This window comes from Cetorhinus maximus, chromosome 26, assembly GCF_964194155.1.
Source record: "Cetorhinus maximus chromosome 26, sCetMax3.hap1.1, whole genome shotgun sequence".
Classification (NCBI taxonomy): Eukaryota; Metazoa; Chordata; class Chondrichthyes; order Lamniformes; family Cetorhinidae; genus Cetorhinus; species Cetorhinus maximus.
Genome location: NC_135904.1, coordinates 17115279 through 17130522, shown reverse-complemented (window position 1 = coordinate 17130522; position 15244 = coordinate 17115279). Strand labels below are relative to the sequence as shown.

General features: G+C 42.5%; 1 protein-coding gene across 2 annotated transcripts in view; it reads left to right on the top strand.

Moving 5' to 3' along the window:
* myo5c (myosin VC) overlaps window positions 1-15244 on the top strand; it is a 101516-nt gene that overhangs the window by 83100 nt on the left and 3172 nt on the right. Inside the window, exons 29-38 of one of the 2 annotated variants that reach the window (XM_078530250.1) lie at window positions 821-1001; window positions 2969-3062; window positions 3356-3419; window positions 4840-5008; window positions 5718-5805; window positions 6090-6197; window positions 6327-6481; window positions 6832-6921; window positions 9903-10053; window positions 10531-10816. In XM_078530250.1, coding sequence (XP_078386376.1) covers window positions 821-1001; window positions 2969-3062; window positions 3356-3419; window positions 4840-5008; window positions 5718-5805; window positions 6090-6197; window positions 6327-6481; window positions 6832-6921; window positions 9903-10053; window positions 10531-10816 — 1386 coding nt within the window. The remainder of the gene's footprint in view (window positions 1-820; window positions 1002-2968; window positions 3063-3355; window positions 3420-4839; window positions 5009-5717; window positions 5806-6089; window positions 6198-6326; window positions 6482-6831; window positions 6922-9902; window positions 10054-10530; window positions 10817-15244) is intronic. The other variant, XM_078530251.1, reaches the window with a different exon arrangement.

The following is a 15244-nucleotide window of genomic DNA, read 5'->3' as shown; positions in this document are numbered from 1 at the left end:
CCACTGTTGATCTGAAATTGGGGTTGACACAGGCAGTTTAAACATTCAGCCCACAGCTGAGCCAAATTAGGCATCTGTTCCTGTCTTCAGCCCACACCTAGCGCTACCAGCCTTCCCCCTCCAAACCCTGGGTTGAATTTGGAGTAAATATGCCGCTCTCCATCCCTGTTGCTATCATTTGCCTTGGTTTTCCCTCCTTGCTTTCTCTCCACTCTTTTTCCTCCTCTCTCTCAGCCTCCTCTCACCTGTTATTCGCATCTTCCCCTTCCCTTCCTCTTCCCCTCCTCTCCCCGCTCACCAACTCCCATTCAACCTCCCATCCCACTCACCCTCCTGGCATCCCCTCTTGCCATTCACCTTCACCCTTGTCTCCTCCCCATCTCCTCTCTCCCTTCTTCCCTCCTTTTTCCGCTGCCCTGTCCTCTCACTCATTCTCACTCTTTAGCCATGCTCCAGCACAACTCTCTCTCATTCCAACCTCCTTTCCCCATCCTTCCATTCTGTCTCATTTCTCCTCATCCTTTCTCCTCCCATCTGCTTTTTCCCCTCTGCGACCATGGTCTGGCCACTCTCTAACTTGACTTGACCTCATGTCCTTGCTCTGGACTATCCATGCACAGCACCACGGGAATTCAACCAGCGAATATTTAATTCTCTTTAGTTAAATGAACAATACTTCAAATTACTGAAGGCTTCAGAAATAGGTGACAATTTGTGGCTTTTCAGGCAGCTTTTTAATGCTCTGTTGTGTTCACAGGGAGTCTTGTGCCCTATCATAACTGCAATAATTCTATTAATTGTGCCCTTGTATTCTACATAGAGTAATGGAAACGCATATCCAGTCTCAGAAAGAGAGCTACGAAAAGGAAATTGAAGAACTCAGTTTTAGAATTGATCAACTCTGTGAAGAGACAACACATCTCCAACAAAAGTTCCAAGCAGAGAATAACAATAACAAGAACATCCGGCAGGAACTAACCAGACTGGCTAAAGAAAATCTGGTACAATAAAATCATTATGATCTTGCCTGTTGTGAATTACAAGTGCTTCTCCCCAACATATGTAAGCAAAAATCAAAGATAGGTTACCTGACAGAGATCAACTCAAGTATAGAAAAGATGCACAGTAACTTTAGGTGAACATTGCACTGTAAATGTCCCCCTCAGTGGTTACTTGCAGGAAAGATAATGGCAGAGAGAGTTTCATTCCGACCACAGATTTAACGTAACTGACATCAACTAAATTTTCAATATTTCCATATTTTTAAAATTCTGTTTAATAATGGAATAAAAATTCGGCAGCTCATTAGCTATCGTACCAGCTAATGTGGTTTCCCAGGTGTAAAACTAAAACAAGCCGATCATAATGTCACAGGGGCAGTGCTATTCCTTTGGGTTGTCTCATCTCAGTCAGGGCTGCAGGGACATCCACGCAAATTTACAAAAAGGATGGCAAAAGACCATCTCGTTCATCGTTCTTGCCCCATTGCCCCCACACCACCCTGGCTCTCAACCAGTCACTTGGCAAAGGCAAAAGAATCAAGAAGACTTGAGGCCGTGCAATCACAATCAGTAACGTTAGGTGGGGGTGGGAGAAAATCAGCCATTGTCCCGCTTTAGACTGCTCTGTAATAGTGAAGTGTGGATGCCTGGACAGTGATCATTGACCAACTGTGAGGTGCCCCATAATTAATTAGCCTGTTAGATAACTGGGTAGAATTTCAGTGGCAGTTCTCCTGATCTCCCCGCTGTGACTTTGCCAGAAACCCTGGAGAAAGAAATTATGGTTTCCGTCAAAGTTGCGGCATAAGATCAGAAAAGTCCCATCGCGCTTCCAGGTGTCATTGTCACTGTGTCACTCCCATAAAAATTAACGGCCAGATTTTCCGGTCTCCGGATGGTGGTACCCTGGAAGATGCGCTGGGGGCCACTTGGAAGTCCCAACACAAGGATTCCGTGGGAATTGCCTGGGAAGTTTCAACTTGCGATGCAAAACTCCCCTGCATCTGGAAACCTCCAAAAGAGTCTCCAACTCTGAGTTAGAGTCAGGGACTTCAGGCTTACTTACCTCGATAGTTACCCAGGAAATGGTAGACAGAAAAAACCATATTGAACTCCTGGGTAACCATACAACTGAGTACAACACCTCCCCCGCTCTCCCCATGACTCCCCGTCTGACCCCCCCCACCCCCTCCCAAAACTTGCAATTCCCCGTCGACCCTCCAACTCCCCCCGACCGTCCTGACCCAACCTCACCACCCTACCCATCCTGCCTCCTACCACCCCTGCTGTTGGCATCATACCCACTTCGCCCACTCACAGCCATTCACTCGCACAGTGAGAAGCTATTTTACTGTCCCAAAGCTTTTCAATGTGCGAGCGATACCAAAATACAGCAACTGATGCTGTAAAAAAGGGGTCTGGTTTCGTCTTCCCCAGTGTTCCTGTCCTGCAAAGGGAGGACTCCGAGAACAGGCACGCTGCACGTTCCTGAAAAAGCCTGGCTCCGAAGTCCGAGCCAGAAATGTGAAGCTCTGGTGCCCTGTAAAAAAAAAAGGGATGGAGTGGCAATCCAAAGGTGCTTACCACTTCCCCAGAAGATTCGGCCCAACCATTTGAATGAGGTATTGGAGAATTGCCAATGGAACTATATCCTGACATCAGAGGAGAAAATAATGGTTTAAAAATTGGACACCTTGGCCTCAATATTAACCCCCCACCAATGCCAACTCACAAGATGGGCTGGAGAAGGTTAAAGAATTAAATACATTGAACATGTTCCCAACATTTTTGGGGCCACGGGACATATTGGGATATTCAAGTGTCCCGCCATGAATGCTAAGCTATCTTTGCCATTGATACTATTTGAGTTTTGGTTCACTTATGCCAAGAGAGCTGCTGCATGTTCAATGTTGTTGATGGTGTTGAATTTTGCTTCGTTGGAGTAAACCATTTTTGTGTGCACTCAGGTCATTCCAGAATTCAAACTCCAAATCTTAGAGATGCAAAAACAGAAACAAGACTTTGAGAACCACTTAAAGGGACAGGTTGTGGAAATGAAAGGTGACTCTGTATGCTGTCTCACATTTATCTAAAGCATACAAATTATTAAGTGTAATTTGTGATTTTGACAGCTCAAATGTAGCTTTTGCAGTTATCTTTGTTTTAAAAAAAAATCCAACCTCAGATGTATTGCCCTTTTCCATACAAACATTGGTAAATTACTTTGTTAACAGTTTCTTGGCATTGTAATGAATAGACTTCCAACTGAAGTTACTCATCAGTTGTACTGGCAAAGGCTGTGTACATGACATGAAAGAAAATCTGTGCACTGATTAAATAACTGCAATTTACAGAAAAAATGGAAGAAGTTACTGATCAATTGCAAGGCAATCTTGAAGAAGAAGGATTCCAAAGAAGGTGTGCAATCTTAAATATTAGTATATTCCCTCAGGGCCTAATTACATTATGATCAGTTCTTGGTGCAGACTTTTCCTAACATAAATACAAGAAGGGTGACAAGGCTATGCATCAGTGTTAAGTGCAGGAAGGCAGAGCCCGGGAGACGTGTACTGAAATGCATGAGCTAAGTATTAATTAACAGCCTCCAACTATCTAACCACTGGTGTCAAGCTTCAAATTTCTGATAACTGTCTGAATTATAATGCATGTTTGCTATTGTCTGAAGAGAGTACTACAGTCTAAATTCTACTGCTCAGTAGAGTATATCATCAAGATTGTGTGATGTTAAATCATTTTAACATCTAGATTGAGATCCATCTATGCACGTAACAATCAGCAGTGCAAATCATAACTGAATTGATCAGCATTATTACTGCAGCCTTAGTCCTAAATATTTTTGATTCGCTTGCTGCCTGCTTTCATTTTGCATCTGAATGTGATCATTCCAGTCATTAGCAGTCAGCCATCTCTATGTCAGAGGGCCAAGGGTCAGGCAGTATGTTGTTCAGTTGTTTCATTTGAATTCCATTTAGAATACTCTGAACAATTTAAAGTGTCTAAGATGCGAACAGATTTATGCAGCCCAACTGTTTGCTCAAGTATAATAGAACGTTTATTCAGTAACGTGAACTCCAGAAATGTTACTTACTTTGAGCCAATGTCTTGCCTTCGCCAAAGATTCCACCCAGAATGTTACCCAACCTATGTTTTGCGTAGTATTTTCTAAATGTCTGAAGTGAATTTTCCAACGCTACCCATTACTCAGTTATTATAGTTTTAATTGTTTTTTTCTCCATGAACTATAATCTATAAGACTTACTGACTAAAGCAGGAGATTTTTTTATGTAGCCGGACTAGATAATTGCATTAGGGTTTTTGAGCAGATTTCTGTAACTCTACTGTAAAATCTGGTACAGGAATTGTTTTTATATTTGTCCTTCACATGTAAGGAATGACTTGCAAACCAGTGCAATTGATAGATTTTTTTTTTATATCAATGTAAGATTAATTATAATATTGAATGTGATTTATAGACTATACCCATTGTGGTTGATTTGCAAGAGACAATGCCAGGTTAAAACCATAGAGATTCATAATTATGTTTAACTTCATTATCTTGATTAAAGAAAGCTTCCTTTCCCTTCCCTTAAAAGAGTAATTTAGAACTGAAGAGGGTCCCAAATAGTAACAAAAAATTACCATTTCTGTTTTCTAATTATAATAACACTGGAAAATTTAGATGCTTAATACTCAGATTGAGTAGCAAATTCCCCAATTCTCCTTTTCAAATAAAAAACACAGTCAGCACTGTTAATTGACATTGGTATAGTAATGGGTTATGCCATTGAAATGTTCTCAATTTGTTAACAATATATAGATTGTTAGAGACTCAGAAAGCTAACTACACAAAAGAAAATGTGGAATTGCTTGCTAAAGTCAGAAAACTTGAAAGTGAGAATTACCAACTGATGAGTCGGACCCAAACTGATAGCGCAGCCAGTAACAGAATACAAGAAGAAGCATCTCAATTAACAATGGAAAACTGGGTGAGTGCTGGAATATTGCCATCCCTAAATTTCTAGAGTGGTTTTAATGTGGATTGATGCAAATCATCTGCTAAAATCTAAAATGGAGTGAACATGGTCAAAATGCAATTTTCGTTTGTCAGTAACAACTTTCACTTAAAACGGCACTGGAGTGCGTGAGTTTGGATACTGGCCTTGGGGACATACAAGCTTGGCTCCCCACAATGGGGATGTTTAACGCCTCCATCAACAACATAGAACATTTATCATTAAGCTCCTTTGATGGAGAATTGAACTCACAGCTCTTGGAGACAATTCAGAGTTTCACCATAGTATTAACTGATATTTGAATGAAATATCAGATATATATAACCTGATATTATTTGATACCTGATAGATGACCTACTTGATAAAACACTGCACTGGATATGAGGCAAGTACAAAGAGCAGCTAAAAGCCATTCTGTCCCCTTGAAAATACACCTTAATTGGTTGACATAACAGTTGGAATGTGAGGTTTGTAACCCATACAGGCCACTCACTAAAAATTAAGAGAATAGTTTTGTTTTGATTTCAGTTTTTACGTTTGGAGGGTTCTATTTTTAAAGGAACTCTGTAGTAACATTATAGAAAAGGTAGAATTGTTGTTATATCAATGACAGAACTTCATAACCCTGATGATCAGTTCACAGGACTGCGAAAGGTAATTCTGTGCCTGTTTTGTTTTGGAGGATCTTGAGGAACGTCTTGACCAGAAAGAAAAACAAATCAGGAAGTTGCAAAATCAGATTAAGTCCTTAACCAAAACAATTGAGGAAGGTATGTAACTAGAACTTTGTCCATAGTTAGTGTCTTTTGGCTGGAAGTGTCGATATATAGTAGAGACTGCAATATGTTAAACCCAAAACCTAGCTCTTATAGTCAAGGAGCAGTCATGTAATTTTTTAAAAAATCACATTTTTCTGATATTTGATGTAGCAAGTTACTTTTTTTTATAAAAAAAAATGTATCACAGACTTTTGTGGCTCTACTTGAGATCTTGAAGATTTTGAAAGCAGAAATGATCTGATTTATGTAAAAAATATGTTAATAATTTGGGACAGGCGATCAAACCAATGGAAAACTGAGTCCAGTGGTGAAGAAGGAATACCTTGGAATGCTGGAATGTAAAACTGAAGATGAAGAAAAGCTCATCAAAAATCTAGTTTTGGGTAAAGTTGTTTTTCAAGACAATTTCTCTGCTTTCTGAAAGACATATGAACAGTATTAAATTAAATCAATATTGTTCTTGTGTTTAAGAGTTATCCATATTTATATATATGGTTATGTTTTACTTTTAGACCTTAAACCGCGAGGTGTGGTTGTAAATATGATTCCAGTACTGCCAGCAAATATCCTGTTCATGTGTGTGCGTTACACTGATGATATTAATGATGCTGAAATGCTGAAATCCCTGATGAACTCTCTGCTTGGTGGTATCAAAAAAGTCACTAAGGTACGAAAGCCTCCCAAAGTGATTAAAACATGCATTATTTCTTTTTTTAATGAACTTTAAGTAAGATATGAGGTGTTTCATGCAAAGTATGTTGTGTGATTTAAAAATGATAGGAATTTTTAGAATTTGTTATGATTATTTGATATCAAAAACAGCTGTCACACAATTGAAGTTGAGATCACATCAGAAACTTGCATACAGCCAGCTATAGGGGTTTGTGGATATCATCAAGCACATCAGAACTATGTTACATTTTCCTGTATGTTTTAATATGACAAGTAAATACTTTTGGAAGTGAAAATTCTATCGTTACTCACATTCATTCTTCCAAATCTTACCTTGTTTAACAGGATCACAGTGAAGATTTTGAAATGCTATCCTTTTGGTTTTCCAACAGTGTCCACTTCCTTAATTGTTTAAAACAGTACAGTGGAGAGGAGGTAAGAACATGCCTGGTTGAGGAGTACTGGAGTTGTTCTTCAAATCTCCAAGATTTGTTATGAAACACCTCTGTTTTCTATTTATATTTAAAGTTTTAAAGTGCAAAATGTGCTAATCTACAATGAGATTGTTACTTAACCCGTTCATAGCTTTGCAATCCGTGTGTTAACTTTTTAAAAAATTCTTTCATGGGATGTGGGTGTTGCTGGCAAGGTGGGTATATGTTACCCATCCTGAATCGCCCTTGAGAAGGTGGTGGAAGCTGCCTTCTTGAAGCGCTGCAGTCCATCTGATGTAGGTACGCCCACAGTGCTGTTATTGGCCTCACTTTTGAGATACCCATGGCACTTTGTCATTGGCCATGACTTTTCCTCTCTATTTTCATTAACACTTTTTTAATATTCAGCTTGGGGAAATGGGCACCCTTGTCAACATTTTATTGCTCCTTATAATTAAAGCAAAATTCGGCGGATGCTGGAGATCTGAAATAAAAACAAAAAGTGCTGGAAAAACGCGGCAGGTCTGGCGGAAACAGAGTTAACGGCTGGGATTTCCCGGCCCTGCTGCGGGCAGGACTCACTGCGGGCGAAGTGGCGCCCCAGCCAGAAGTCCATTGACTTTCAGGTGGGACCAGAAGATCCTGGCGGCAGGCGGGTGAGAAAAATCCCACCCAACGTTTTGAGTCCAGTATGACTTTTCTTCAGAATGGTTCTGAAAAAGGGGCATAATGGACTCGAAATGTTAACTCTGTTTCCCTCCCCACAGATGCTGCCAGACAGGCTGAGTTTTTCCAGCATTTCCTGTTTTTATTTTATTGCTCATTCCTAGTTGCCCTTGAAAACTTGATGGTAGACTGCTTTCTTGAACAGCTGCAATCCATGCAGTGAAGGTACTCCCTCGATGCTGTTGGTCAGGGTGAAGATACATTCAGGTCAAGGAGGGTGTGACTTGGAGGACAGTTTAGAGGCAATGATGTTCCCATGCATCTGCTGCCCTTGTCCTTCTAGAGGTCACATGTTTGGCAAGTGCTGTTGAAGGAACCTTGGAGGTCTGCTTCATAATGAACCCTGCAGCCACAGTACACCGGCAGTAAAGGGAGCAGGCATTTAAACTGGTCCACTTGAGACTCTGGTCAATGATGACCCCCACCTAATGTTCATAATGGGAATTTGGTGATGGTAATGGCAAGGGGACATGATCAGCTCTCTGTTGGGGAGAAGGTCATTTCTTGGCACTTGGTTAATGTCACCTGCCACTTATCAGTCCAAGCTTGGATGCTACCCAGGTCTTATTATCATGTGACCATGGGCTGCTTTGTTATTTGAGGAATTACGAATTAATCTGAACACTCTACAATCAACAACAGTTTGTATTTGTATAGCACCCTCAATATAATAAAACATCCCAAGGTTCTTTGCCAGAAGCATTATAAAAATTTGACCCCGAGCCACGTCAGAAGGTATTTGGGCATTTGGCCACAAGCTTGGTCACAGAGAGTGGTTTCAAGGAGTAGCTTAAAGGAGGAAAATGAGGCTGAGAGGTTAGGGGAGTGAATTCCAGCGCTTCGGACCCAGGGCAGCTGAAGGCAGTACCACCAAAGATGGAGCAATTAAAATCGGAGATGCTCAAGAGGATGGAGGAGATTACAAAGATAAGGAGGGGAAAGAGCATGGAGATATTTGAAAACAAGGATGAGAATTTTAAAATTGAGGCATTGCTTGTCTAGGAGCCAATGTCGGTCAGAGAGCACGGGGATGAGCCCTATTTTAAATTGTTCCGCCATTGGTGTGCGTAAGGACACAGACAGCAGGGTTTTGGATGACCTCCTGTTTCCAGAGGATAGAATATAGGAGACCAGCCAGGAGTGTATTGGAATAGCCATGGCTAGCAGTTTGGGAGGTGGTGGCATAGCGGTATTGTCACTGGATTAGTGTTCCAGGGACTGGGGACCTGGGTTCAAATCCCACCACAGCAGATGGTAAAATTCGAAGCCAATAAAACTCTGGATTTAAAGTTTTGATGCTGACCACAAAAACATTGTTGATTGTTGTAAAAACCCACCTGGTTCACTAATGTCCTTTAGGGAAGGAAGTCTGCCATCCTTACCTGACCTGGCCTCCGTGTGACTCCAGACCCACAGCAGTGTGGTTGACTCTTATATGCCCTCTGAACAAGGGCAGTTAGGGATGGGCAATGAATGCTGGCTTAGCCAGCGATGCCCATATTCCATGAATGAATAAAAAAATGCAAAGACCTGGCATCAGGGTTTCAGTAACAGATGAGTGAGGCATTGTCGATGTCAAGAGATCCAAAAGATTTGGAAACAAGTGGTCTTAACAATGGCGGGATGTGTGATGGGTTTTCATCTCATGGTCAGATATGAAACAAAGGTTGCGAATTGTCTCGTTCAGCCTCAGACAGTTGCCAGGCACAGGAATGGAGTTAGTAGCTAAGGAGTGGAGTTTGTAGGGACTGAAGACAATGTTTTCCATCTTCCCAACATTTAATTGGAGAAAATTTCTGTTTATCCAGTACATTCATCAGTGAACATCCTCACTTCTGACCTGTGATACAGCAAAGCTCATTGATGAAGCAGCCTAAGATAGTTGGGCCTAGGATGCTGTTGTCGGAAACTCATGCAGTGACTGAGATGAATGGCTTCTAACAACCATCCTCCTTTGTGCTAAGTCTAACACCGGCCACTGGAGAGTTTCCTGCCTGATCCCCATTGACTTCAGTTTTACTAGGGTCCAACATTTGGTTGAAAGCTGCCTTGATGTCAGTGGCAGTCACTGTCACCTCACCTCTGGAATTAAGCTCTCGATTTTAAACTTGTTGAGCAAGGGATGTTTTAGTCTTTTGGCAGGTGGGGAATGAGTCTTTCTCACTTCTCAAAGAATAAATATGTATGAGACTATTGTTTGTGCTGTTACTTTCATCAGTACGTTTTTTAAAAATATATTTATTGTTTTTAATGAAGGAGTTTATGAAGCACAACACTCCTCAACAAAATAATCAGTGTCTGAGAAACTTTGACCTGTCTGAGCATAGACAGATTCTGAGTGACTTGGCTATTCATATTTACCAACAACTCATTCAAGTGATGGAAGATGATCTTCAGCCAATGATAGGTAAAGATGATTTACTTTTCATTTATATTCTCTTCAAAACTATCAACTCTGGCACATCAGGTGGGAAATTCATGTTCTTTCAGAAGACCTTGTGCCATTCAAAATACACCCCAAATATTCATCAAGAAATCTTAGAACATTGACCTTAAATGAAATGCAACTTGTGATTTGGCATCTATGCCCATGCCTAGTGCTACAGTTGAAATATGATAAGGTTCCAGTCATAGTTTTGTGATGCTTCTGTATGATAAGAGTGCAATATGATGGAGTCAGGTATAGATAGAAATTGAAAATGGACTGGTATGTACAGCGCATGTAAGAAACGGTGCAATCAAGTGATAGCACTATTCCTGGTATGCATGGCTGGATTGCCTGTTTGTGCATGGACTTCTAAGCACTGTCAATGATTACATTAGTAAGTATAGTTCCAGTCAAGTATGAAACTGCTAATTCACAATTATTATTGCTCCATTGTAGTACCAGGAATGCTGGAACATGAAAGTCTTCAAGGCATTTCGAGCATGAAGCCAACTGGGCTTCGGAAACGATCTTCAAGCTATCGTGAAGAAATGAACAAGTACACCATATCTTCCATTTTGCAGCAACTGAGTTATTACTTTACCACAATGTGTCAGCATGGCACGGACACAGACCTGATCAAACAGGCGGTTAAACAGCTCTTTTTTCTAATTGGAGCAATCACTCTTAATAATCTCTTCCTGCGCAAGGACATGTGCTCATGCAGAAAAGGAATGCAAATCAGGTAAAGTCAGAAATGTTGTAGGCATTTTGTTTCAGTCCTTCCTGACAAAGAGTGAGTTGCAGTAAATCTGCCAGAGATATAACCCCAGGTACTTTGATGAGCCTGATTTTAACTCTCTGCAAACAAATGGGTCGGAGTGAGTTAAAATCTCGCCCATGTGTCTCTTGTACTTTGAAAGCTGAAAAGAGGACTTGAAAGAATGGGAGGAACTTGCATTTGTACAGCAGGAGAGAAACACCTAAACCACCTTGTCCTCACCAATCTACCTGTCACAGATGCACCTGCCCATGACAGTATCAGTACAAGTGGCCATCACACAGTCCTTGTGGAGATGAAGTCCTGTCTTTACATTGACAGTACCCTCCATTGTGTTGTGTGGTACCCCCACCATGCTAAATGGATCAATTTTGGACAGATCTGGCAAGTCAAAACTGGGAACCCTTGAGGTGCTGTGAGCCATCAGCAGGAACAGAATTGTTTACAACTACAATCTGTAACCTCATGGCCCGGCATATCCCCCACTCTATCATTACCGTCAAGCCGGAGGATGAACCTTGGTTCAATGGAGAGTGGAGAAAAGCATGCCAAGAACAGCACCAGGCATACCTGAAAATATGGTGACAACCTGGTGAAACTATAACACAGGACTACTTGCATGCTAAACAGTGAAAGCAGCATGCGATTGACAGAGATAAATGATCCCACAAGCAACAGATCGGATCTAAGCTCTGCAGTCCTGCCACATCCAGTTGTGAATGGTGGTGGACAATTGAACAACTCACTGGAGGAGGAGACTCTAAAAATATCCCCATCCTCCATGATGGGGGAGCCTAGCACACCAGCGCAAAAGATAAGGCTGAAGCATTTGAAACCATCTTCAGTCAGAAGTGCTGAGTGGACAATCCATCTCAGTCTCCTCCTGAGCCCCTAAGCATCAAAGTTATCAGTCTTCAGCCAATTAAATTCACTCCATGTGATATCAAGAAACAGCTGAAGGCACTGGATACTGCAAAGACTATGGGCCCTGACAATATTCTGGTAATAGTTCTGAAGACTTGTGCTCCAGAACAATCTGTGCCCATAGCCAAGCTGTTTCAGTACAGCTACAGCATTGGCATCTACCCGGCAATGTGGAAAATTACCCGGCTATATCCTTTCCACAAAAAAGAGGGCAAATGGAGGAAATAACGAGAGTACAGGGCAAATGTGTTCCCATAAAGACAAAGGGGGTGGGGGGAACCAAGTCCGGAGAACCCTGGATGTTAAGAGACATAAAGGTTGGGATTCAGAAAAAAAGAGAAGCTTATGGCAGATACCGAGGGCTCAATACAGCAGAGTCTCTAGAGGAGTATAAAAAGTGTAGGGGGGAACTTAAAAAGGAAATTAGGAAAGCTAAGAGAGCGCATGACAAAACATTGGTGGGTAGAATAAAAGAAAACCCCAACAGGGTTGTTAAATATATGAAGAGCAAGAAAATAACTTGGGAAAGAGCAGGGCCAGTTAAGCACCATAGAAGTAACCTGTGTATGGACCCGAAAGAAGTGGGTACAGTCCTCAATGAATACTTTGCGTCAGTCTTCACAATGGAAAAAGACAATGCAGGTATAGACATCAGGGTGGAGGACTGTAAAATATTAGAGGAAATTAACATAGAGAGGAGGTACCAGCGGGTTTAGCGGCCTTAAAAGTGGATAAATCCGCAGGACTGGATGAGATGTATCCCAGGTTGTTGAGGGAGACAATGGAAGAGATATCAAGGGCCCTGGCAGTCATTTTCAAATCCTCTTTAGCCACAGAAGACTGGAGGACTGCTATTAGAAAATGGAAGAGGGGATAGACCAGGAAATTACAGGCCAGTCAGTCTGACCTCAATGGTGGGGAAGTTACTAGAAAGAATTCTGAGGGACAGAATATATCTGCACTTGTAGAGACACAGATTAATCAGGGATAGTCAGCATGGATTTGTTAAAGGAAGGTGTGTTTGACAAATTTGAGCAAACCTTTTGAGGAGGTAACCAGGAATGTTGATGAGGGTAATGCATTTGATGTGGTCTACATGGACGCTAGCAAGGCTTTCCATAAGGTCCATCATGGCAGACTGGTCAAGAAAGTAAGAGCCCATGGGATCCAAGGCAAAGTGGCACTTTGGATCCAAAATTGGCTGAGAAGCAAGAAGAAGAGGGTGATGATGGAGGGATGTTTCTGTGACTGGAAGTCTGTTTCCAGTGGGGTTCCATAGGGCTCAATGCTGGGGCCCTTGCTGTTTGTGGTGTACATAAATGATTTGGACTTAAATGTAGGGGGTACGATCAAGAAGGTCGTGGATGACACCAAAATTGGTAGGGTGGTAAAAAGTGAGGAGGATAGCATAAACTGCAGGAGGATATCAATGGACTGGTCAGGTGGGCAGAGCAGTGACAAATGGAATTCAACCCAGAAAAGTGAGAGGTAATGCACTTGGTGGGGGCTAACAAGGCAAGGGATTACACTATAAATGGTAGGACCCTGGAAAGTACTGAAGATTGGTGCGCATATCCACAGACGCCTGACTGTAGCAGGGCAGGTAGATAAGGTGGTTAAGAAGGCATATGGGATACTTGCTTTTATTAGCTGAGGCATAGAATACAAGAGCAGGCAGGCTATGCTGGAACTGTATAAAATGCTGATTAGGCCACAGTTGGAGTACTGTGTGCAGTTCTGGTCACCACATTACAGGAAGGATGTGATTGCATTGGAGAGGATGCAGTGGAGATTTACCAGGACGCTGCCTGGGCTGGAGGGTCTGAGCTATGAGGAAAGATTGGATAGGCTGGAGTTGTTTTCCTTGGAGCAGCAAAGGTTGAGAGGGGACCTGATAGAGGTGAATAAGATTATGAGGGGCATAGATAGGGTGGATAGGAAGGGACTTTTTCCATTAGTAGAGGGGTCAATAACCAGGGGGCATTGATTTAAGGTAACAGGTAGAAGGCTAAGAGGGGAGTTGAGGAGAAATTTCTTCACCCAGAGGGTGGTGGGAGTCTGGAACTCACTGCCTGAGAAGGTGGTTGAGTCAGAAATTCTTGTAATATTTAAGAAGTATTTAGATATTCACTTGCATTGCCATAGCTTCCAGGGCTAAGGCCAAGTGCTGGAAAATGGGATTAGCATAGTCAGATCTTTGTTGACTGGCATGGACACGAATGTCCTCCTTCTGTGCTATAAGCGTTTGTGAGTCTATGAGTCAAATCCAACCTGACCAATTGCCACCCCATCAGTGAACACTCGATCATCAGCAAAGCAATGGAAGGTGTCATCGACATTGCTATCAAGCAGCACTCACACAGCAATAACCTGCTCACTGATGTTCAGTTTGGGTTCTGTCAGGGCCACCCAGCTCCTGACCTCACTATAGCCTTGGTCCAAACATGGACAAAAGAACTGAACTCAAGAGGTGAGGTGAAATGACTGCCGTTGACATCAAGGCAGCATTTGACTGAGTGTGGTATCAGGGAGCCTGAGCCTGGGGTCAATGGAAATCAAGGTGAAAATGCTCCGCTGGCTGGAGTCATATCCAGCACAAAGGAAGATGGTTGTGGTTGCTGGAGGTCAATCATCTGGGTCCTAGGGCATCGCTGCAGGAGCTCCTCAGTGTAGTGTCCTAGGCCCAACCATCTTCAGCTGCTTCATCAATAACCTTCCCTCTAGTATAAAGCCAGAATTGGGGATGTTCGGTAATGATTGCACAATGTTCAGCACCGTTTGTGACTTCTCAGATACAGAAGCAGTCCGTGTCCACATGCAGCAAGACCTGGACAACATTCAGGCTTGGGCTGATAATTGGCAAGTCACATTCACACCACACAGGTGCTAGGCTTTGACCATCTCCAACAAGAGAGAATCTAACCATCGCTCCTTGATGTTCAATGGCATTACCATCACTGAATCCCCCACTATCAACATCCTCGGGGTTACCATTGACCAGAAACTGAACTGGACTAGCCATATAAATGCTGTAGCTACAAGAGCAGGTCAGGGGCTGGGAATTCTGTGGCGAGTAACTCACCTTCTGATTCCCAAAAGCCATCCACCATCTACAAGGCACAAGTCTGGAGTGTGATGGAATACTCTCCACTTGCCTGGGTGTGTGCCGCTCCCACAACACTCAAGAAGCTTGACACCGTCCAGGACAAAGCAGCACACTTGATTGGCACCCCCTCCACCACCGACATACAGTGACAGCAGTGTGCACCATCTACAAGATGCACTTGGCTCCTTCAACAACACCTTCCAAACCCCCAACCTCTACCATCTAGAAGGACAAGGGCAGCAGATGCATGGGAACACCACAACCTGGAAGCTCCCCTCCAAGCCACACACCATCCTGACCTGGAACTACATCCCTGCTCTTTCACTGTTGCTGGGTCAAAATCCTGGAACTCCTTTTCTCAC